Source organism: Oncorhynchus mykiss, chromosome 19 (genome assembly GCF_057628025.1).
Source record: "Oncorhynchus mykiss isolate SJ-2025 chromosome 19, ASM5762802v1, whole genome shotgun sequence".
NCBI classification, from domain to species: domain Eukaryota; kingdom Metazoa; phylum Chordata; class Actinopteri; order Salmoniformes; family Salmonidae; genus Oncorhynchus; species Oncorhynchus mykiss.
Window position 1 is genome coordinate 65,624,347 of NC_143040.1, and position 24,445 is coordinate 65,648,791.

At 41.6% G+C, this 24,445-nt stretch overlaps 2 protein-coding genes across 3 annotated transcripts in view; one reads left to right on the forward strand and one right to left on the reverse strand.

Annotated features, from left to right (window-relative positions):
• The window catches only part of LOC149975266 (uncharacterized), a 414,127-nt gene extending 410,985 nt beyond the window's left edge, over positions 1 to 3,142 (forward strand). Inside the window, exons 1-3 of one of the 2 annotated variants that reach the window (XM_090211519.1) lie at positions 404 to 1,787; positions 1,921 to 2,101; positions 2,401 to 3,142. In XM_090211519.1, coding sequence (XP_090067645.1) covers positions 1,489 to 1,787; positions 1,921 to 2,101; positions 2,401 to 2,442 — 522 coding nt within the window. In that variant the 5' untranslated portion in view covers positions 404 to 1,488 and the 3' untranslated portion in view covers positions 2,443 to 3,142. Of the gene's footprint in view, positions 1 to 403; positions 1,788 to 1,920; positions 2,102 to 2,400 lie in introns of those variants that run through there. The other variant, XR_016489043.1, reaches the window with a different exon arrangement.
• A 4,844-nt stretch (positions 3,143 to 7,986) lies between these two features.
• On the reverse strand, positions 7,987 to 17,683 carry LOC110498160 (procathepsin L). Its single transcript, XM_036955127.2, has 9 exons — positions 14,396 to 17,683; positions 14,166 to 14,266; positions 13,178 to 13,320; positions 12,473 to 12,670; positions 11,786 to 11,983; positions 10,946 to 11,111; positions 10,139 to 10,247; positions 9,179 to 9,280; positions 7,987 to 8,263 (listed from the first exon to the last, which is right to left on the reverse strand). Exons 2-8 carry the CDS (start codon positions 14,263 to 14,265, stop codon positions 9,181 to 9,183), a joined length of 1,014 nt encoding a protein of 337 aa, XP_036811022.1. The 5' UTR covers position 14,266; positions 14,396 to 17,683; the 3' UTR covers positions 7,987 to 8,263; positions 9,179 to 9,180.
• Positions 17,684 to 24,445: the final 6,762 nt, after the last annotated feature.

A 24,445-nucleotide genomic window follows, 5' to 3' on the forward strand; every position in this document is an offset into this window, starting at 1 on the left:
GAAGAAGGCTGGGAGAAGAAGTTCCTTCACGCCAGCAATAATTTTAAAGAAGAAGGCTGAGAGAAGGTCCTTCACGTCAGCAGGAATTTTAAAGAGGAAGGCTGGGAGAAGAAGGTCCTTCACGCCAGCAGGAATTTTAAAGAAGAAGGCTGGGAGAAGGTCCTTCACGTCAGCAGGAATTTTAAAGAGGAAGGCTGGGAGAAGAAGGTCCTTCACGCCAGCAGGAATATTAAAGAAGAAGGCCGGGAGAAAACAGCAGCCTAGGTTGTAGCTTCTGAGGAGCAACAGCTCTCTCTCTCTCTCTCTCTCTCTCTCTCTCTCTCTCTCTCTCTCTCTCTCTCTCTCTCTCAATTCAATTCAATTCAATTCTATTCGCTGTATTGGGATGACGTAACAATGTACATATTGCCAAAGCTTATTTTGGATATTTACAATATAAAAATAAATAAAAATGAGAATCAAAATTGTCAACGGGACAACAGTAACAACAATAACCAAGGGTCAATATAACCATACATTCAACAATAACAATAAGCATACAGTAGTCTCTCTCTCTCTCTCTCTCTCTTTCGGTCTCTCTCTACCACACCTGCTCTACCATGCCTCTCGACCTCTGAATGCTCGGCTATGAAAATCCACCTGACATTTACTCCTGGGGTACTGACCTGTTGCTCCCTCTATAACCACTGGTATTATTTTGTTGCTGGTCATCTATGAACGTTTGAACATCTTGAAGAACAATTTGGCCTTGATGGCCATGTACTCTTATAATCTCCACCTGGCACAGCCAGAAGAGGACTGGTCACCCCTCAGAGCCTGGTTCCAGTCTAGGTTTCTTCCTAGGTTCCGGACTTTCTGGAGAGTTTTTCCAAGCCACCATGCTTCTACATCTGCACTGCTTGCTGTTTGGGGTTTTAGGGTGGACTTCTGTATTAGCACTTTGTGACATCTGATGATGTGTAAAGAGCTTTACAAATACATTGGAATTTGAATTCGGTGGCAGCTGCAGAGAAATATTTGGGCATAGGAGATTTGACTTCAGAAGAGTTACAGGGTGTGTTGAGTGAGTGGTGTCCAGTTCTCCCAGGCCATTGGCATGGTGCAGGAGCAGATAGGGTGAAATTAGAGGAATGGGGTAGTGGGTTTTTAATGAGTGTAGGGTTAGTTGGAAGGGTGTGTTTTTCATAAAGTATAATGGATTTATAATATAGTCCAGTTGGGGGCGGTAATGCACCATATTGGATGCCAGCCACTGTTAAACCCTAAAGCAGAAGAAGAACGGTTAGGCTGTTCCGATTTAGCAAAGAAATTCAGGGGTGGGGATGCTGGTCATGAAAGAAAATGGCGGACAAGGAAAAAAGAAAGAAAGTGGAACATATTATAAATAAATATGGAGTGGGGGGTTGCAGAAACCTTCTGGAAGATCTGGTGAAGGAGAAGATGGTGGATAAGGAAAGAAGGAGAAAGTGGAACATGTTTTGATGGAATATGGAACGAAGGATCAAACAGAATTTTTGGAAGCTAGAGAAGGAAATTGAAAGTGAAGAGAGTGAGGATGAATTAAATGTGGTAGCAGGTGCTGTGATGACCACCGCGAAGGAGCTGAGTGGAGAGGGAAGCGGTGTGATGAGTAAGGTTGACGTCAAGTGCAAAAAGAGGGATACGTACTCCAGTAGTTCAGAGATGGAACCTGACGAGAGTGAGGATGAAGTACCTGCCGTGAGGACCGCCGAGTTCGAGCCTCGTCCCGAGGATGAAAAGGATGATTCTGGCCCAGTGGGAGTAAGGTTTGTGGGGAAGATCCTTGCATTTTGTTTGATCAATATGTGGTGTCAGGTTGGGTGGAGAAGAGGTTGGGGACTGTTGACTTGGTGAGAGCACCTTGAAGTGGATTAGTGATGATTCATTGTGTTTCTTCAGTCCAGAGGGAGCGGGCGCTCCGGATCAAGGATTTAGGGACAAGAAATGTGACGTTCTTTCCTCTCCAGAGCAGGGCGCCATTGAAAGGAGTGACATTGCCCCCCCCCCCCCCCCCCCCCCCCCCTTGGGTTGTGCCGTGGCGGAGATCTTTGTGGGCTATACTCGGCCTTGTCTCAGGGTGGTAAGTTGGTGGTTGAAGATATCCCTCTAGTGGTGTGGGAGCTGGGCTTTGGCAAAGTGGGTGGGGTTATATCCTTCCTGTTTGGCCCTGTCCAGGGGTATCATCAAATGGGGCCACAGTGTCTCCTGACCCCTCCTGTCTCAGCCTCCAGTATTTATGCTGCAGTAGTTTATGTGTCGGGGGGCTAGAGTCAGTTTGTTATATCTGGAGTACTTCTCCTGTCTTATCCGGTGTCCTGTGTGAATTTAAGTATTCTCTCTCTAATTCTCTCTTTCTCTCTTTCCTTCTCTCTCTCGGAGGACCTGAGCCCTAGGACCATGCCTCAGGACTACCTGACATGATGACTCCTTGCTGTCCCCAGTCCACCTGGCCGTGCTACTGCTCCAGTTTCAACTGTTCTGCCTGCGGATATGGAATCCTGACCTGTTCACCGGACGTGCTACCTGTCCCAGACCTGCTGTTTTCAACTCTCTAGAGACAGCAGGAGTGTCCAAATCCATTTTTTTAAGAACAGCAAATAGCTACTCCCACTCAATTCTGTCGAATGCCTTCTCTGCATCTAGGGAGATTACCACCTGGAGAATTGTTGGAGAATTGTTTATAATAAATAATGTTAAACAGCGTACGAATGTTAAAAAATGATTATCGGTCCTTCATAAATCCGGTTTGTTCCTATGATATGAGTCCTGGTAAGATTCCAGACGCCTCGCTATCACTTTCGCCAGCACCTTTACATCCACATTAAGGAGACTTCGGGGCCTAAATGAAGAACAGGAAGTGGGGTCTTTCCCCTTCTTAAGGAGAAGCACTATTGAAGCCTGTGTTAGGGTGGGTGGCAACGAGCCACTTTCAAGTCATAGACTGAATAACTTCTTCAAGAAAGGCAGGCTACTTTGAATCTCAAATAAAAAATATTTTGATTTGATTAACACTTTTTTGGCTACGACATGATTCCGTATGTGTTATTTCATAGTTTTGATGTCTTCACTATTATTTTACAATGTAGAACATAGTCTAAATAAACCAAAATCCTTGAATGAGTAGGTGTGTCCAAACTTTTGACTGGTACTGTATAAAAATGAGATTTGCCGGAATTACATTTTCATCAAACTTGCAAAGATTTCTAAAAACATGTTTTCATTTTGTCTTTATGGGGTATTTTGTGTAGATGTGTGAGAGAATACAAATCTACATCATTTGTATTCAGGCTGTAACACAACAACATGTAGATTAAGTCAAGGGGTGTGAATACCTTCTGAAGGCAGTGTACTGTAGCCCTACAAGGCTGAATAGTGTTGTGTATAACTTTAGTCCCATATTAATTTGTGTACAATTAGCCTTTGAGCAAGCACAACCATACACAGACAGGCAGAAAAACAGACAGCCATTTTACGTTCTTCTGAATTCGTGGCAACCTAAAAAGTATTTCCATAAAAAATCCTATTTTCCCCAACCCTAACCCTTATCCTTACCATAACCTTAACATTAACCCTAACCCTAACCTTTACCTGTAACCCTAACCTTCACCCTAACCTAATTCTAACCCTAATTCTAACCCTAAACTTAAACCTAACCCCTAAGCTTAAAATAGCCTTTGTTCTCATGGGGATGCGGGAAATGTTCCCACAAGGGCAAATTTTCCTTGTTTTACTATCCTTGTGAGGACTTTTTGGGGATTTTAGGTCCTCTCAAGGGTAGAAGAACCCACCCACCCACCCACCCACCCACCCACCCACCCACACACACACACACACACACACACACACACACACACACACACACACACACACACACACACACACACACACACACACACACACAGTGGAGAGTGAGAGAGTGATTTCTGATGCTTGACCTCTGGGGTCAAGATACTGTAAGGTTAGGACTAAGGTTGAAATATCACCTGACTTTAAAGGAAGTATGTGAAAGTGACAGATTGGGCCATGGTGGTCATGGTAAGGTTATGGTCAGGACCAAGAATGTCAACATAGTCACCAGCAACAAAAGAAGGTTCCTTCGGGGGTCGAGTAGGGATAGTTGTGTGCTCAGGTTGGGGTCAGGGGCAGGACGTGCCATGGGGCAAAGATGCTTACGAAGTGGCTTCCTAGGCTGTTAGGGATCAGAAAAACAGTATTATTGAAACACAAGACAAAGTCTTTCACCATAACCTACTGACTGTATGATCAGCTCACTGATCAGCTCACTCACCTTATCCCAGCTCACTGGTCACCATAGCAACACCCACTCGTAGCACGTGCTTCAGCAGGTATTTCTCACTGGTCACCCCCAAAGCCAATTCCTCCTTTGGTTGTCTTTCCTTCCAGTTCTCTGCTGCCCATGACTGGAACGAATTGCAAAAATCTCCCTCACTAGCTTTAAGCACCTGCTGTCAGAGCAGTTTACAGATCACTGCACCTGTACTTAGCCTATCTGTAAATATCTACCTACCTCATCCCCATACTGGTATTTATTTATTTATTTTGCTCCTTTGCACCCCAGTATCTCTACCTGCACATTAATCTTCTGCCGATCTACGATTCCAGTGTTTAATTACTATATTGTAATTACTTCGCCACCATGGCCTATTTATTTCCTTAACTTACCTCATTTGCACTCACTGTATTAAGACTTTTTGTTTTCTTTTGTTCTACTGTATTATTGACTGTATGTTTGTTTATTCCATGTGTAACTCTGTGTTGTTGTATGTGTCGAATTGCTACGCTTTATCTTGGCCAGGTCGCAGTTGCAAATGAGAACTTGTTCTCAACTAGCCTACCAGGTTAAATAAAAATAAAATAAAATAAATAAATATGAGGAGCCATATAGAATCTTGGGTATTTTCTTTTCTTCTACGGGAAGCTTTTTGCTTCGTCAACATGATCAGATCATGTAGTGGTTGAGGATGATCATGTCTAGAAGTGCATGAATATCACTAATATATAGTGAACGCTCTTAGAAAAAGGGTTCCAAAAGGGTTCTTCGGCTGTCCCAATAGGAGAACCCTTTTTTGTTCCAGGTAGAATCCTTATTGATTTTAGGTAGAACCCTTTTGTGTTCCGTGTAGAACCCTCTGTGGAAAGGTTCTTCATGGAACCCAAAAGGGTTCTACCTGGAACCAAAATTAATTACTCAAAGGGTGCTCCTATGGGGACAGCCGAAGAACCATTTTAGGTTTTATGTAGCACTTTTTTTTCTAAGAGTGTACCTTGTTAGCAGAAATTACTGGAGCTGGACGGGCGCGTTTACGGTCTCTCTGGTACCAATCCATTTTCTGTAAGAGGAAACAACGTCAACAACTGAGAGGCGTGACATAAGGACATCCCATAATCCATCATTCTACTCTGTGATCCTGTGCAATGTAATGACTCACTCATGCTGCCAAACATGCCCTCGTAAAACTGACCATCCTAAAGATCCTCGACTTCGGCGATGTCATCTATAAAATAGCCTCCAACACTCTACTCAACAGACTGGATGCAGTCTATCACAGTGCCATCCGTTTTGTTACCAAAGTCCCATATACTACCCACCACTGTGACCTGTTCGCTCTCGTTGGCTGGCCCTCGCTTCATACTTGTCGCCAAACCCACTGGCTCCAGGTCATCTACAAGTCTCTGCTAGGTAAAGCCCCGCCTTATCTCAGCTCACTGGTCACCGTAGCAGCACCCACCCGTAGCACGCGCTCAAGCAGGTATATCTCACTGGTCACCCCCAAACCTTTGGTCGTCTTTCCTTCCAGTTCTCTGCTGCCAATGCTTGAAACAAACTGCAAAAATCACTATAGGTGGAGACTCTCATCTCCCTCACTAGCTTTAAACACCAGCTGTCAGAGCAGCTCACAGATCACTGCACCTGTACATAGCCCACCTGGAAATAGCCCATCCAACTACCTCATCCCCACACTGTATTTATTTATTTTGCTCCTTTGCACCCTAGTATCTCTACTTACACATTCATCTTCTGCACATTCTACCATTCCAGTGTTTTATTGCTATATTGTAATTACTTCGCCACCATGGTCTATGTATTGCCTTACCTCCCTTAGCCTGCCTCATTTGCACACACTGTATATAGACTTTTTCTATTGTATTATTGACTGTATGTTTGTTTATTCCATGTGTAACTCTGTGTTGTTGTGTGTCGAACTGCTTTGCTTTATCTTGGCCAGGTCGCAGTTGTAAATGAGAACTTGTTCTCAACTAGCCTACCTGGTTAAATAAAGGTGAAATATATATATATATATTTTTTTTAAATGAGACATACCATATCCGTGAATGGCTGGATTTCTACACCTGCATTGCTTGCTGTTTGGAGTTTTAGGCTGGGTTTCTGTACAGCACTTTGTGATATCAGCTGATGTAAGAAGGGCTATATAAATACATTTGATTGAATAAATACATGTTATTGATTGGAGCACCATGTGGGAAGGTCAAAAATCCTAGAGGTGTCTCATCCCTATTCTTTAACACAAAGCAAAGAAACAGAGACTCACAATTAGTTACTATGAAACAGATATTGAAAGTCATTGCTAGACCTTTCTTTCTGACTACTCAAGTTTGACAGACCAAGATGGTACCATATCAGGTCAGAGAAGTAATTCAGCCCCATAGTGTATGTCTCCAGGCCTTTCTCCGCCCTCTTGCTGTGTTCCATCACCATCTTCCACTTGGCCAGCCAGATCAGCTTGCGACTGGCTCCTTCCTGATGGGACTCATAGGTCTTGTCTGCAAATGCACAGGTTCTCTCTATTAGGATTTGTCACCTCCGCCTGGACGAGGGGGGTTGTCACCTCCGCCTGGACGAGGGGGGTTGTCACCTCCGCCTGGACGAGGGGGGTTGTCACCTCCGCCTGGACGAGGGGGGTTGTCACTTCCGTCTGGACGAGGGGGGTTTCCAGCTCTGTTCCGGCCATTATTACGAGCAGGTCTCCCCTCAGCAGCCTTCAAGCAGTTTCCTCTGAACAGTTGATGTTGAGATGTGTCTGTTACTTGAACTCTGTGAAGCATTTATTTGGGCTGCAATTTCTGAGGCTGGTAACTCTAATGAACTTGTCTTCTGCAGCAGAGGTACAGTAAGTAACGCTGGGTCTTCCTTTCCTGTGGCGGTCTTCAGTTACATCATAGCGCTTGATGGCTTTTGCGATGGCACTTGAAGAAACTTTCAAAGTTCTTGAAATGTTATTGATTGACTGACCTTCACGTCTTAAAGTAATGATGGACTGTCGTTTCTCTTTGCTTATTTGAGCTGTTCTTGCCATAATATGGACTTGGTCTTTTACCAAATAGGGCTATCTTCTGTATACCACCCCTACCTTGTCACAACTTAACTGATTGTCTCAAACTAATTAAGAAGGGGAAAAAATCCACCAATTAACTTTTTTAACAAGGTACACCTGTTAATTGAAATGCATTCCAGGTGACTACCTCATGAAGCTGGTGGTGAGAATGCCAAGAGTGTGCAAAACTGTCATCAAGGTAAAGGGTGGCTACTTTGAAGAATATCAAATATAAAATATATTTGTTTAACACTTTTTTGGTTACTACATGATTCCATATGTGTTATTTCATAGTTTTGATGTCTTCACTATTATTCTAAAATGTAGAAAATAGTGAAAATAAAGAGAAACCCTTGAATGAGTGGGTGTATCCAAACCTTTGACTGGTACTGTATGTCATTATAAAAGCATGGGATTTTTATGGGATTTTATCCATAAACAAGATCAAAAGATGTGCACCTTTCTGTCCAATGAGGTCATTTCTGGAGAATATTTCTGCAAGTAAAAATATGCTTAACCTATACTTCAGAATAGGGAACACATTTTAAGTAGGTACTTTGTCCTTAATCACCCCACATTGAAACACACACTGAATCTCCACCACAAATAGTTGCACAGCTGTAAAACTTTTATTTTCTTAATTTTTTACATTTATTTACATTTGAAAATCAGAATGATTTTTAGTGTTTTTTTTTTGCGCATGAATAACATTCTTAGACCAGGACTATTTTCTGGGTGTACTGTATAATGAAATGTGTGACCCTCAACTACCAAAGAAATAATGCACATCTAAAAATTCTGGTTATTGCTACAAAAACTAAAATTTGCTTAAATTATTGCTCTGGTTTTGTCTGTGTCAAGTCATCTTCAGATATCCTCTCCTGGATCTGTGTAGGGGAAATACAAAAACATTGACCGTCAACAGAAACCGACTGATCAATGTACTGAACTATAGTGATAGCTATTAATCACTGTGAATTACAAAGGTTAAGTTGTTATGATCAGCTTTTTGGGGAAAATGTGATGAATTGCCAAACGGACTGAACTTTTGGCCTTGTGGACATATTTAGAAGAGATCTTAAAACACGTGTTCCATGTCTGAAATGTGCTGTATAAATAAAGTTTGATTGGATTTAATTTGGACTCATTTATATAAGTGTATGAGTTGTTTATGAGTAGCTTTATGAGTAGCTCAGCTTTAATCCAACATGAATCTTTACTCAGTACTCAAAGGCCCTTCTGTCTGGGATTATACACAGTAAGGTTCAACATCAATTCATCATGGTTACCATTTCAATTATATGCGTTTGGGATAGACACTGCTAGTAGGTGAATGATATGTAGTTAGACACTAATACTATAGTAGCTAATTAAATAGTATGTGAGTATAGATATAGACACTAATACTACAGCAGCGAATTTAATTTTACCTTTATAGGCAAGTCAGTTAAGAACAAAATGGCCTAGTGGTTTAAAAAATGGCCTAGTGGTTTAACTGCCTCATTCAGGGGCAGAACAACAGATTTGCACCTTGTCAGCTCGGGGATTCGAACTTGCAACCTTTCGGTTACCGGTCCAACGGTCTAACCACTAGGCTACCCTGCCACCCCATGAGATAATATGTGAATGAGATAGTATGTGAGTATAGATATAGTTGTAATAGACACTAATACTATGGTAGCTAATGAGATAGTATGTGAGTATGGATATAGTTGTGATAGACACTAATACTATAGCAGCGAATGAGATAGTATGTAAGTATAGATATAGTTGTGATAGACACTGATGGCCATCAGACTCACCCTTAGACCAGGGGGTAGCTGGAAGCGGTGGCGATGCCACACTGGTTGTGCTTGTTCCTGGACATCATGATGTAGCCTTTATCTCCCCATTCAAGGCCCCAGCTGGAACACACACATCGATCAACCATTGATTTAGCATTTAGCAATAGCATAACATCGTTCATCGATCAACCACTGACTTAGCATTTAGCGATAGCATAACATCGTTCATCAAGCAACCACTGACTTAGCATTTAGCGATAGCATAACATCGTTCATCGATCAACCACTGACTTAGCATTTAGCGATAGCATAACATCGTTCATCAAGCCACCACTGACTTAGCATTTAGCAATAGCATAACATTGTTCATCAAGCAACCATATTGACTTAGCATTTAGCAATAGCATAACATCGTTCATCAAGCAACCACTGACTTAGCATTTAGCAATAGCATTACATCGTTCATCAAGCAACCACTGACTTAGCATTTAGCAACAGCATAACATCGTTCATCAAGCAACCACTGACTTAGCATTTAGCAATAGCATAACATCGTTCATCAAGCAACCACTGACTTAGCATTTAGCAATATTATAACATCGTTCATCGAGCAACCACTGACTTAGCATTTAGCAATAGCATTACATCGTTCATCAAGCAACCACTGACTTAGCATTTAGCAATAGCATAACATCGTTCATCGAGCAACCACTGACTTAGCATTTAGCAATAGCATAACATCGTTCATTGATATTAGTGTGTCGGACTGCTTCCCCCACCTGTTTGTAGCATCACAGTCTGCTATGGGTACATCAGGAACCATGCTAACTAAAATACCCCCAGTCCTGTTATACCAGAGCCCATCTCTGACAGTACTGAGATTATGGAATGCAGCTGCAACGCCATTGATTTATAGTTGCTCTTAACTCCAATAGGCCTAGCTTTATTTGATACAGTATGCAATATGTTGTTGTTTACCTGTTCTTCACCAGCCAGTAGTCCTGGCCGTCATCACTAGTGCCATAGCCAACAGCCAGCACACCATGATCCAGATCATCACTGCTGCACTCTGGCTCATCATAGACACCTGGGAATAAACAAACATTCCGTTATTATCAATATGCACCCAATGTCAGCCTGGTATCAGTTTATATTTGTCACATTGCGAGGCTTTTGCAAAAGAAAGGGGTCACAGTTGTTGACGTCTTAGTCAATATATTGCATGCAATGTACAAAAGGATGGAGCGTATAGGGAGCATATACTTAGCAGACGCTCTTATCCAGAGCAACTTACAGGTGCAATTAGGGTTAAGTGCCTTGCTCAAGAGCACATTGACATATTTTCAAGTAGTCAGCTCAGGGATTCTAACCAGCAACCTTTCGGTTACTGGCCCAACCTTTTAACCGCTAAGCTACCTACCGCCCAGAACCGCAAGTCACAGTCAGTTCACAGTTATGAACAACCAGCTATGGAGTCAGTCTCGATGAAGCCTTCATAAGCCCTTTATAAGGCCTACATAAATGCTTCACAAACCATTCATAAGAAAATGTCACACTATAAACTATATAAGGCTAATGCCACATTTGGTAAAGAACCAGATGTCAGGATCTATTTGCTTATAAAATATGTGTGAAGCATATACCTGGGCCTTATCAAGGGTTTAGGAAGGCGTCATTGCGCGTTAGATGTTATAGTTTGTGACCAAGATGACAGGTGTAGGCTCAGACTGGAGTGAGCCGTGTCTTAAAATGCATAACACGATTCCTCTAGAGAGACGATCTCACCTGAGTCATAGAGCTGGAAGGAGGAGTGTGCAGCATCGATAGCCACAGACACCGGTCCCACCGTGGACACCGCCTGCTGCAGTGCGCTCTCGTCACCACTGGTCACATCAACAAACCCGCTGCAGGTGGCACCCACACTGTCGGGCTTGTAGCGGCACTTCTTGTCCTGTCAAAGAAAGAGGTTGTTAAATAAACCCTACAGAAACATAGTTGCTAGTTGTTTACACAGCATTATTTTGACTAAGCATAAAAATATGTATTCTTAAAACAGGTGTATTAAAATTGAAACATTAAAATTGGCAAAAATAGCATGAACTAGTAGAAGTGCAAGCACATACCTCATAGCGAATTTAAAACCTAAAATTCATACCTAAATGCATCGTTGTAAAATAATGCTCCTTTCTGTCAGAATATATTGCACCGCTAAATATATACCCTAGATGGCAGTGTTGTGCTACTTCCTTGAGTCAGAAAGGAGTCATAGCCCAGTGTTTTCAAACCTCTCCTCGGGGGACCCCCAGACGTTACCCTTGATTAGCTGATTTACCTAATTAGTCAACAAGCTCAATAAGGTGTGCTAGCTCTGGAAGTTCAAATACATGGAACGGCAGGGGGTCCATGAGGAGAGGTTTGAAAACCCCTGTCATGGCCTACTACTATGCTGTGTGCCCCACATTAGGAGAATGTGGACTGAAACATTAGGAGAAAAATGGACTGAAACAGGGAAGGGCTAATGAGTTAATTAAGAAACGCAAATTTTAGTTTTCCATTGGGAAATGTTTTTAAACATTTGGCCCTAATGAACACAAGCCTTCCCACTGCTCACTGCTCAGTACTTACCTCAGCCTGGTAGGGGTAGGAGTCCTCAGTATCCACGCCTCCAGGGGCCAAGGACTTGATGTACTCAAAGGCCTGGTCCATGAGACCGCCCATGCAGCCCATGTTGCCAAAATCACCGGAGCAGTCAACCAGCTGCTGCTCACTGAGGGACACCAGCTTATTGGTCTTCTTATAGTGCTGGCCTTCCAGAGATCCAGTCTGAGGGACGGATATGGGGAGTTAGAGAGACATGGCAGGGAGATGTAAATGTACAATTAAGGACACTCACATTCTAATAGATGTACTTTTGCTAAGTTTTAGGGTCACAACCCACAGTGCTTTGAATACAGCCGAATACAAAAATGTAAATATTTAAAGACTGTGGATATTGTTTCTCTCTCACCACGCACAAGACGAAACAGAACAAGTATTAGAACAGAATTAGAATTAGTCTACAGTGGAGGCTGGTGGGAGGAGCTGTAGGAGGTCACAATGTAATGGCTGAAATGGAATAAACGGAACAGAGTCCAACATATGTTTCCATATGTTTGATGTGTTTGACTCCGTTCCATTAATTCCATTCCAGCTTTTACAATGAGCCCGTCCTCCTATAGCTCCTCCCACCAGCCTCTACTGCTCAACTAAAGCAGAGTTTAGGTTGTAGTTAACTCACTCTCTTAACCCCTTCCCACCCTCTCCCTCTCTTACCGCACTGAATGCCCAGCAGGAGCCACACTGCTTCTGGTCCTTGATGGGGGTGACGTAGCCCTTGTCCCTCCAGTCCACGGTGGTGGGCAGGTCGTTGTCCCCAAGCATTGGGAAGAAGGTAGAGCCGCCGCGGGCCTTGGAGGCGTTGAAGGAGCCCAGGCAGCCCTGGGAGATGACGCGTCTGTACTCCTCGTTATCCTGTGATAGTGGGGCACAACAATAGATACACATACTAATATATACATCATTTATATTAGATACATTGTTGGTGGATGAGGTAAGGTTTCCACTTACTATGTAAAACACATTGAGAACCTTAGTTGGTAGAACGGCTCTATATAAATCCAATCCGTCATAATAATTATTTATTATCAATGGACTAAATTATTTCAGAATTACTATTTCCCTTGTTTCTTTTTTTTGAGGGGGGGGTCTAAGCTTCTATTGTTTTTCATTATTTAGTTCAGATAAAGGATACAGATCACAACATATTAACAAGTCCATAGTTCATCAAAATCATGTCAATTTATTTGTCAATTTAATCGTGTTAGTTTTCTTAATTTTTCTATGAATGCTGTAAATCTGAAAATGGGACAGACAAAGAGAGATCCTTCTATTGTTCATTTAATAATTTTATCCTTCATAAATTGACATATACATATGTGATCTGTTCTATGTCTACAGTGACAAGTTTGTGGGCCGTACCATGTCAGCGAAGTAGGTCATGCCCAGACGGTAGGACTTGATGCCCTTGTCAGCCAGCATGTTGTGAACCACTACCAGCTTCCGGTTAGAGATCCAGGAGCTCATACGCTGAGCCTCCTCCACCTGAGAGCTGTAAGACTTCCCTGTAGGAGTCAAAGTCAGTTCATTCAAGGCCTTATTCAGACTTGAGATGAGTTGACTAAACATTACTATTTTTGACACACAGTAAATCCATGTTTTATTGACATAAGTCCATGTTAAATCTACTCATCTCAAAGCCCTCTGTGAGGAAACAATGGAAAACAATAAAGCCAGACGTTCAGGACTAACAGGTGCCTCTATTAAATATCACCAATTATAATAACAAAATATGCAGGCTTGTGAGTATTTCGAGACATTTTGTAGTTGTCTGTAAGCAGCTCTTATGAAAGAAAAGGTTGATGTCCTCCTGCTCTACATCACATTAAACAGGATAACGAGAGAGCAGAGGTTCAGATTGATAAGAAACATGAAGAACAGAGGAGATAGTCACAGACTCCATTAAACAGGATAACGAGAGAGCAGAGGTTCAGATTGATAAGAAACATGAAGAACAGAGGAGATAGTCACAGACTCCATTAAACAGGATAACGAGAGAGCAGAGGTTCAGATTGATAAGAAACATGAAGAACAGAGGAGATAGTCACACACTCCATTAAACAGGATAACGAGAGAGCAGAGGTTCAGATTGATAAGAAACATGAAGAACAGAGGAGATAGTCACAGACTCCATTAAACAGGATAACGAGAGAGCAGAGTTTCAGATTGATAAGAAACATGAAGAACAGAGGAGATAGTCACAGACTCCATTAAACAGGATAACGAGAGAGCAGAGGTTCAGATTGATAAGAAACATGAAGAAAAAAGGAGATAGTCACACACTCCATTGTTGTCAATGATAAGAAGCTAAAGTGAAACAAGCTGACGTGAAAAGAGATGCTTCTCTTACCAAACTTCAGTTTCCAGGCATGGAACTCCAAGTCCTCCAATGAGAGGCTAGCGGCACTCGCCACTGCCAGAGCAGCAGCCACAACTACCAACAACTTCATTCTGAGGAGAAAGACAGCAGAGATTTACTAAGAACAACAGGAGACAGATCATACACGGAGCTACAGTAAGCGTCAGATGTTTCTGAAACAGGAAGCATGTGTGTGTCTGTCTGTGTCTGTGGCTACTCACCTGTGTGTGTGTGTGTAGGATGTCTTGAAGCCACTGGCTGGTGATGGATAACTGTCACTCTGTCCTCTGCTTAAGTACTGTGCTGTGGTTATTGTTCAGTCAGGTGCCTGTCACGAAGCCATAAACTTCAGCAGGGGAAGACACGGGGGCGAGACAGACCAGAGAATGCTTACCAGTCAATTTACAGGAAGAAAACAGGGTGTGGGAAATCACACTAGAACAGTTGCATGACAAACATGCCTTTGTTTTAGAGAACATCATGTCATTTAGATCTTCTTTATTGTAGATGGAAAAATTACATTAGTCTTTACAGTATTTTGTGACAGAGCAAAAAATACATACAGATTGAATTTGCAATCAACCAATCCAGTGCCGTGTATTCTTGGATGCCAAGCTTCCACAAATAAATGACCAATAATTAAAAAAAATAATAATAATAATTTATCTTTCGTCACTCTCTGTGTTTTCAGAATTTTACATAAATTCACAAGTGGCTGAATTTCACCAGATATATAACTTGAGAGACAGAAACAGCCCCCCTCTGTCTCAGAATGGACTCTATGCAAACTGGAAACAATATATCCTGAGGCTGCATTTATTGTAGCTGGGGATTTTAACAAAGCAAATTTGAGAACAAGGCTACCTAAATTCTATTAGCATATTGATTGTAGGTATCGTACAGGCACCACACTGGATCACTGCTGCTCTAAGTTCCGCAAGGCCCTCCCCCGCCCTACCTTTGGCAAATACAACCATGACTCCATTTTGTTACTACCGTCCCATAGGCAGAAACTCCCCCTCTCCTTCTCCGTCACCAACGCGAGTAAGACATTTAGACGTGTTAACCCTCGCAGGGTTGCCGGCCCAGACGGCATCCCTATCCGCATCCTCAGAGCATGCTCAGACCAGCTGGCTGGTGTGTTTACGGACATATTCAATCTCTCCTTATCCCAGTCTGCTGTCCCCACATGCTTCAAGATGGCCACCATTGTCCCTGTACCCAATAAGTCAAAGATAACTGAACTAGATGACTAGCACTCACTTCTGTCATCATGAAGTGCTTTGAGAGACTAGTCAAGGATCATATCACTGCAACCTTACCTGCCACCCTAGACCAACTTCAGTTTGCATACCACCCCAATAGGTCCACAGACGATGCAATCGCCATCACACTGCACACTGTCCTGTCCCGTCTGGACAAGAGGAATACCTATGTAAGAAGGCTGTTCATTGACTACAGCTCAGCATTTAACACCATAGTACTCTCCAAGATCATCATTAAGCTTGAGGCCCTGGGTCTCAACCCTGCCCTGTGCAACTGGGTTCAGGGCTTTCTGACGGGTGAAGGTAGGAAACAACATCTCCACCTTGCTGATCCACAACACTGGGGCCCCACAAGGGTGTGTGCTCAACCCACTCCTGTACTCCCTATTCACCCATGACTGTGTGGCCATGCATGCCTCCAATTCAATTATCAAGTTTGCAGATGACACAACTGTAGTGGGCTTGATTACCAACAACGACGAGACGGCCTACAGGGAGGAGGGCAAGGCACTCAGAGTGTGGGTGTCAGGAAAACAGCCTTTCACTCAACGTCAACAGAATAAAGGAGATGATCGTGGACTTCAGGAAACAGCAGAGGGAGATCCCCCCCCACCCATCCACATCAACTGGACAGTAGTGGAGAAGGTGGAAAGTTTTAAGTTCCCCGGCGTACACATCACGGACAAACTGAAATGGTCCACCCACACAGACAGCGTGGTGAAGACAGCGCCTCTTCAACCTGAGGAGGCTGAAGAAATCTGAAGTAAATAATAATGTGTTCTTAACTGACTTGCCTAGTTAAATAAAGGTCAAATAAAAAATAAAATAAATAAAATGTTATACCATCTATTGCCTATGCCGCTCGGTCATCGCTGATCCATATATTTATATGTACAGTACATATTCTTATTCCATCCCTTTAGATTTGTGTGTATTAGACAGTTGTTGTGGAATTGTTAGATTACCTGTTAGATATTACTGCACTGTCGGAACTAGAAGCACAAGCATTTCGCTACACTCGCATTAACATCTGCTAACTATGTGTATGTGACCAATACAATTTGATTTGATTTGAGTGATTAAATCCACATTAAACCCGGGATCGATTGAGTTGAAAGTTGTATGCGTATGTCAACAGTTATTTGATGCAACATGATTACAGTGCAGTAGCATTATTACATAAGTGAAATAGCATGGAAACAATATTGACTGAACCACTTTGTTTCCAGTGCACATGTAGGCCTGAATTAGTTTCATTTTCTAATCAGGGTTTCCGTCAACGGTGATGCTTCAACTTCTCTGAAAGAAATGTGTCATTTACAGAAGATTTTCATTTCCCCATTTCTCATCTATTACTGGGTGTCACATGGTAGTGGTGTGTGCTGTGCTCTCCACTACCATGTCTTCCTATTGGACTGTTTCGGGGGTGTCCAGATGTCCTGTGGTAATGGTCATGGTAATTCCTCTTAAATAGGTGATGCTGGGAGGGCATAAGAGGAACACACACACACACACACACACGTAACATCACAGCTGTTCGAGTATCTACTTCATGTCCCACACAAATGATTGATGTTTTGGTCATCTCACTGAGAACACGTTGGAACAAAAAATATCGTTACAGTTTTTACTCTATTCTAAAATTGAATAAATCGTTTCCCCTCAATAATCTACACACAATACCCCATAATGACAAAACAAAAACAGGTTTTCAGACATTTTTGCAAATGTATATTTAAAAAGAAAACACAATTACATTAGTATTCAGACCCTTTACTCAGTACTGTGTTGAAGTACCTTTGGCAACGATTACAGCCTCAAGTCTTCTTGGGAATGACGTTACAAGCTTGGCACACCTGTATTTGGGGAGTTTCTCCCATTCTTCTCTGCATATCCTCTCAAGTTCTGTCATGTTGGATGGGGAGCATCGCTGCACAGCTATTTTCAGGTCTCTCCAGAGATGTTCAATCGGGTTCAAGTCTGGGCTCTGGCTGGGCCACTCAAGGACATTCAGAAACTTTTCCCGAAGCCACTCCTGCATTGTCTTGGCTGTGTGCTGAGGGTCATTGTTCTGTTGGAAGGTGAACCTTCACCCCAGTCTGAGGTCCTGAGCGCTCTGGAGGATCTCTCTTTACTTTGCTCCGTTCATCTTTCCCTTGATCCTGACTAGTCTCCCAATCCCTGCTGATGAAAAACCTCCCCACAGCACGATGCTGCCACCACCATACTTGGTTTCCTACAGATGTGATGCTTGGCATTCATGCCAAAGAGTTCCATCTTGGTTTCATCAGACCAGAGAATCTTGTTTCTCATGGTCTGAGAGCCCTTTAGGTGCCTTTTGGGAAACTCCAAGCTGGATGTCATATGCCTCTTACTGAGGAGTGGCTTTCGTCTGGCCACTCTACCATAAAGGCTTGATTGGTGGAGTGCTGCAGAGATGGTTGTCCTTCTGGAAGTTTCTCCCATCTTCAATGAGGAACTCTGGAGCTCTGTCAGAGTGACCATCGGGTTTTTGGTCACCACCTACCTGACCAAGGCCCTTCTCCCCCGATTGCTCAGATTGGCTGAGCGGCCAGCTCTAGGAAGAGTCTTGGAGGTGCCAAACTTCTTCCATTTAAGAATGATGGAGGCCACTGTGGTCTTGGGGACCTTCAACGCTGCAGACATTTTTCTGGTACCCTTCCCCAGATCTGTGTCTTGACACAATCCTGTCTCTGAGCTCTACGGACAATTCTTTTGACCTCATGGCTTGGTTTTTGCTCTGACATGCACTGTCAACTGTGGGACCCTATATAGACAGGTGTGTGCCTTTCCAAATCATGTCCAATCAATTGAATTTACCACAGGATGACTCCAATCAAGTTGGAGAAACATCTCAAGGATGATCAATGGAAACAGGATGCACCTGATCACAATTTTGAGTCTCATAGCGAAGGGTCTGAATACTTTTGTAAATAAGGTATTTCTGTTTTTTATTTTTAATACATCTGCAAACATTTCTAAAAACCTGTTTTCGCTTTGTCATTATGGGGTATTGTGATGTCATTATGGGGTATTGTGATGTCATTATGGGGTATTGTGATGTCATTATGGGGTATTGTGATGTCATTATGGGGTATTGTGATGTCATTATGGGGTATTGTGATGTCATTATGGGGTATAGTGTGTAGATTGATGAGGAATTTGTTTTATTTAATCAATTTTAGAATAAAGCTGTAACGTAACAAAATGTGGAAAAAGTCCAGGGGTCTGAATACTTTCTGAATCCGCTGTATGTCTCTTATTCATGTCTCCTTCAATTTTCTTTCTACTTTTTTGGGGCCAAACATACATGTTTTGGCATCAGTATGAAATAGCAACACCTTAGTTAAGACAGTGTTTGATTTTGATTTGAATTACTACTCAAGAGTAGAGAACTCTTTCCTGCAGCAGCAACCTGCTATCGTTCTGATCTTGTGTGAATTCAAGCCATAGGTATTGAGTGCCTGCTCTGTTCAAAAACATAGATTTTTCTTGTATATTTCCATCAACAACAGTGCAGAACATCCTGTCTACCCACAAACTTCCTGTTAGAAGTTCAGCTTGGAAAGTTTCCCTCTCAATGTTTTTCACTTAACTTTCCCTCCTAAGTCTCTCTCCCTCATTTTACCTGTCCTTAATCACATCCATTCTATGTAACATATCACTAATAAGTTATTTTTGTGACATACGTAATATGCCACCAAAAGTGACACGTAGGGGAAAGTCAACGAGAGGGTAAATATGTTCTATGGAAAATAATGAACCACGTGAAAGGTGTGTTCCACGATCGTATTCAGCAATGCCAATAATGTTTTCAATTCAACTTTCAAAGCAACTCAAACATAGAACATGTAAGAATGAAGTAAAGCCATTGATGACTACCGTGCTGATATATCGTGTGGTATATAGAGAAATAATGCACTGGCTAGAATGCCCTTCCAGCCAGTCAGAAACAAGTATTCAACAGTACCTAATATGTTAGCTTCAGTGACACCTAATATGTCAGCTTAAGTTAATATTTACAATGATTAAATGTTACTAAATCTGCCAAAATGTTTCCAATGGTGAATTTCAGCATGGTCATTGTAGGACAATAGTCCTCACGAGGGCAGTGGACATGGGCGTTTCTCTAAGTCACAAGACATTCATGTCAAAACAAAAGCCACAGACAATAAAATACAGTAAAAAGAAAAATGAAAAGCTAAGCCAAACGTTCTGATAGGAATGACAGTGAACTCATTAAAACCTCGAAGTCAGCCTTCTTCTGGTCACATGTCTAGGTAGTTAATCTTTCTCAGAGCTATAACAACACTGTATACAAAAAGTCTGTTCAGTATCCATGTTCGATTTTGTCAGGAAGGTAAGGTATGTAAATATGTACATATATGTACATATCTACGTCAGTTACCTCGACTCGGTACTGTATACAGCCAAGTTATCTTTACTCATTGTGTATTTATTCCTTGTGTTATTATTTTAACATTATTATTATATATTTTTGTCTCTCAGCATTATTGGGAAGGGCCCATAATTAATCATTCCACTGTCAGTCTACACCCGTTGTTATTAACAAAGCATGTGACAAATAACATTTGATTTGTTTGATTTGAAATCCATTAAGCTTTTCTTCGAACTGTGTGATGGGAAGACAGGAGTTGGTGCTGTCAGGTCATGCAGTCTGTCACACTCAGGCCAGAGAACCCTTCAGGTGTGTAGGAAATTACTAGCCTGGGTACCGGTCTTCAGAGACTAGACTGGGTACCAATCTGTTTAGCTAACATTCCTCTAGCCTGGGTACCAGTCTGTTTAGCTAACATTCCTCTAGCCTGGGTACCAGTCTGTTTACCTGACATTCCTCTATCCTTGGTACCAATCTGTTTATCCAACATTCCTCTAGCCTGGGTACCAGTCTGTTTAGCCAACATTCATCTAGCCTGGGTACCAGTCTGTTTCGAAACATTCATCTAGCCTGGGTACCAGTCTGTTTAGCCAACATTCCTCTAGCCTGGGTACCAGTCTGTTTACCTGACATTCCTCTAGCCTGGGTACCAATCTGTTTAGCCAACATTCCTCTAGCCTGGGTACCAGTCTGTTTAGCCAACATTCCTCTAGCCTGGGTACCAGTCTGTTTCGATACATTCCACTGCTTGTACTCTGTGTCATGTTAGACTGTTCATATTTTAAGATTGCCAAAAGGCCAGTCTGGTACAATACACTATCAACAGACTGGTACAATACACTATTAACAGACTGGTACAATACACTATTAACAGACTGGTACAATACACTATTAACAGACTGGTACAATACACTATTAACAGACTACTCTAAACAGACTGGTACAATACACTATTAACAGACTACTCTAAACAGACTGGTACAATACACTATTAACAGACTACTCTAAACAGACTGGTACAATACACTATTAACACTCATCTAGAACTGGTTACATTACTGAGAGAAGATGTTGTTTAGAATGAGTGCAATGGTTTTGTCACCTCACCAATCTTAGTATTAACTCAGTTTTTCTATTAGCGGAAGACTTGCTGGGTGTGTGGTGTGTGGATCCCACGTGTTTATAGAGAAATACATAAGGGATATGCAGGAAAAGAAAAGGCCATGACATTTATCAAATGAATTGGTCTGTTTTCATAAGTGCAGTAACTGTATGTAAAAGATTCTCTGTATGCATCTTATGCATTCATATCATAAAATATCATAGTAATATCAAACCCCTTCGTTGCATTTTGACTACATGTATATGTATGTGTTATACTGATTTAGAATGTATTTAGAATGTATTTAGAATGTATTTAGCTAACATTTATTTTCAATCTGGGAGTTCATGTATACTGATTTAGAATGTATTTAGAATGTATTTAGAATGTATTTAGAATGTATTTAGAATGTATTTAGCTAACATTTATTATCAATCTGGGAGTTCATGTATACTGATTTAGAATGTATTTAGAATGTATTTAGAATGTATTTAGAATGTATTTAGAATGTATTTAGCTAACATTTATTTTCAATCTGGGAGTTCATGTATACTGATTTAGAATGTATTTAGAATGTATTTAGCTAATGTATTTAGGTTTCATTTTCAATCTGGGAGTTCATGTATACTGTAGCCATCAAAATGAGGCCAGGGCTTGTGGGGGAGGTGTGCTGTCACCTTACCCCCGAAAGAGACTTTCTGAATGAGACCGTGAGACCACCACCGTTGTACAGTAAAACCACAACACTCCTGCAATCTCTCACGTACACACAGACCCCAACCAAAAAATCACATGATTTCACATGTGGATTAACCACTGAACACCTGGTATGGTGCTATGTGAGTTAAAGTGTGAATGCATAAAGTTAACGACCTATAATGCATTTACAGCTGGAGTCAAGTGACAAGTCTACTTGATTTGCCAGAGAAGAACATATAACTAACTAGAAAGGAAGGAGAGTTCAGAGATCAATGTTGACGGTGTTTTTTCACGAGGTGTGCAGGTGGCAGTTGGCCAAACGTCTAATTTTGACTTGTGTTTGTGAGATCGTGTTGATATTGTCACATGACAGACTATGTCGAATGTTCATCGATGGGCCAGCGGTTCCATGGAAAGGTTGCATGTGTTTATGTCCTTATTAGTCTATAGTACTGTGTGACATTTTGGCTGTTTACACATGCAGCTCAATTATGATCTTTTGTTTTTTTTCCTGGCAAAATATGTGATTTGTCAAAAATACCAATAATTGTGCAAAGATCAGAATTGGGATGCCTGTATAAACGCAGCCAATGTGACAGACACTTTAGGCCAGCAAATGCACAGCCCTTCTCTGACATTAAAACCTGGTTGCTGTCCAATAAATGTCACCTGGCTGCAATTCAAGACCAATAACCTGGTAGTCTATAACAAGGTAAAGGAACTGGTCTGCTAACATACCAGACATGTTTAAATCAATTTAACCAATAAGGTAAAATAAGCTGAAGGTTAGGCTGCCATAAAACCACAATGAACAATGTTATCATCAACACATCCGTCATATTAAATAAGACATTAAAAAAATTGTGTCAAACAGGCCTCAATTAATTAGTTGTAATAAATAAGCATAATAAATGTGAAAGTAAGAATTTCAAACGTTTTTTTTTTTTTTTTTTTACGTGACTTGTGACTCCATTCCATGATACTTCGCCACACTTCGCCTGGTAACTGAATCTGGGTCAGTTTGGGTTTCTATTACAGTAACTCAGATGACCTGCTGTCAGGTGGACAACGTGTCATTCTGGAAACAGACTCTGGGTCAGTTTGGGTTTCTATTACAGTAACTCAGATGACCTGCTGTCTGGTGGACAACGTGTCATTCTGGAAACCGACTCTGGGTCAGTTTGGGTTTCTGTTACTATACATGATGTTGGGGATTATCATGGCATATTCGTGGTCTAAGAAATAGCATTTATTTACTTATTATTTTGCCTTTATCTAACCAGCCATACAATGAGAAAACATTTACAATAACAACCTTTAGGGCCTCTGATGATCTTGAAAAACTCACGGTATAATCACTGTGAATAGTCCTATGTGGCTCAGTCGGTAGAGCATGACGCTTACAACGCCATGGGTCGTAGATTTAATTCCCGCTGGGGCCACCCATATGAATAATGCATGGCTGTAGGTTGCTTTATGATAAAAGAGTCTGCTAAATGGCATATTATCATTATTTTGTAACAAATACTCCTATTATTTTGTTCCCACTGGTGTCATTCATGATCCCGTTCAATCAATGTTGATACAAGGAACATACCTAATGGGCATTCTTAACTCAAATTCTTCTCTATTTCAGTTCCCGTATGGATATAAATGAACATGACCTATAGCAGTTATGCTCACTCGGGTACTTTATTCTCTGTGCTGGCTGATGGCATTTTGCTTATCTGGAGTACTAATGAGAACTCTCCACCAGAGGGCAGCACTGTCCATAGCTACTTGCTGCAAGTAAGTGGTTCACATTGACGCCTCTGCCTCAGCACATCGAAAAACAATGCTCATTCTAAGTTTCCCAAGCCATGACCAATTACAATGAAAACATCCTCTATGGGGGTGGACACTGATGGTAGTCTACCACAAATATAAACAGAGCAGCAACACTTAACTCAAAGTGGAGACCTAACAGGGAACCTAACTGGGAGCGTTGGAGGCATCTTCCATTACACATAACTGAAATTCACCGCTCGTTCCCACTTTATAGGTGACAAAGTGTCAAATGGGGGTGGAACGGAACATAATGAAAGGTCTTTGGATTGAGGCTGGAAAAGAACTCCAACCTTGAGAATTAGGAACTGAATTCTGTTTCAATAAATTTACACCCCATGTTGTTTACAATTACTCAAACATGATCATTTCAAGTGTCACATAAACCTCCAGGTATTTGTTTATCACCAGCTTTCCCAGCAGGCAAAATTGGACATGTAATGTGACTATTCCGTCATTTTCTGGTTGTAAATTGATCTTAGGTAAAGACAGTTGTACTCATGACAACGGCAACACATGATAGGAAAGACGCCATATTCTGGACAGAAATGTTGTTAACTACAACCAGTTAGTTAACAACCAGACGTCCTGATGATATCATTACTACTAGTTAGTTAACAACCAGACGTCCTGATGATATCATTACAACCAGACGTCCTGATGATATCATTACTACCAGACGTCCTGATGATATCATTACTACCAGACGTCCTGATGATATCATTACTACCAGACGTCCTGATGATATCATTACAACCAGACGTCCTGATGATATCATTACAACCAGTTTGTTAACAACCAGACGTCCTGATGATATCATTACTACCAGACGTCCTGATGATATCATTACAACCAGACGTCCTGATGATATCATTACTACCAGACGTCCTGATGATGTCATTACTACTAGTTAGTTAACAACCAGACGTCCTGATGATATCATTACAACCAGACGTCCTGA

Bases quoted from the DNA above. Each gene is read 5' to 3' on its own strand.
- LOC110498160 (XM_036955127.2), bottom strand. From the start codon at position 14,265: ATGAAGTTGTTGGTAGTTGTGGCTGCTGCTCTGGCAGTGGCGAGTGCC. The intron at 13,321-14,165 runs GTAAGAGAAGCA...TGACTCCTACAG, and splicing joins TGCCTGGAAACTGAAGTTTG to GGAAGTCTTACAGCTCTCAG. The intron at 9,281-10,138 runs GTAAACAACAAC...TGTGTGTTCCAG, and splicing joins TACTGGCTGGTGAAGAACAG to CTGGGGCCTTGAATGGGGAG.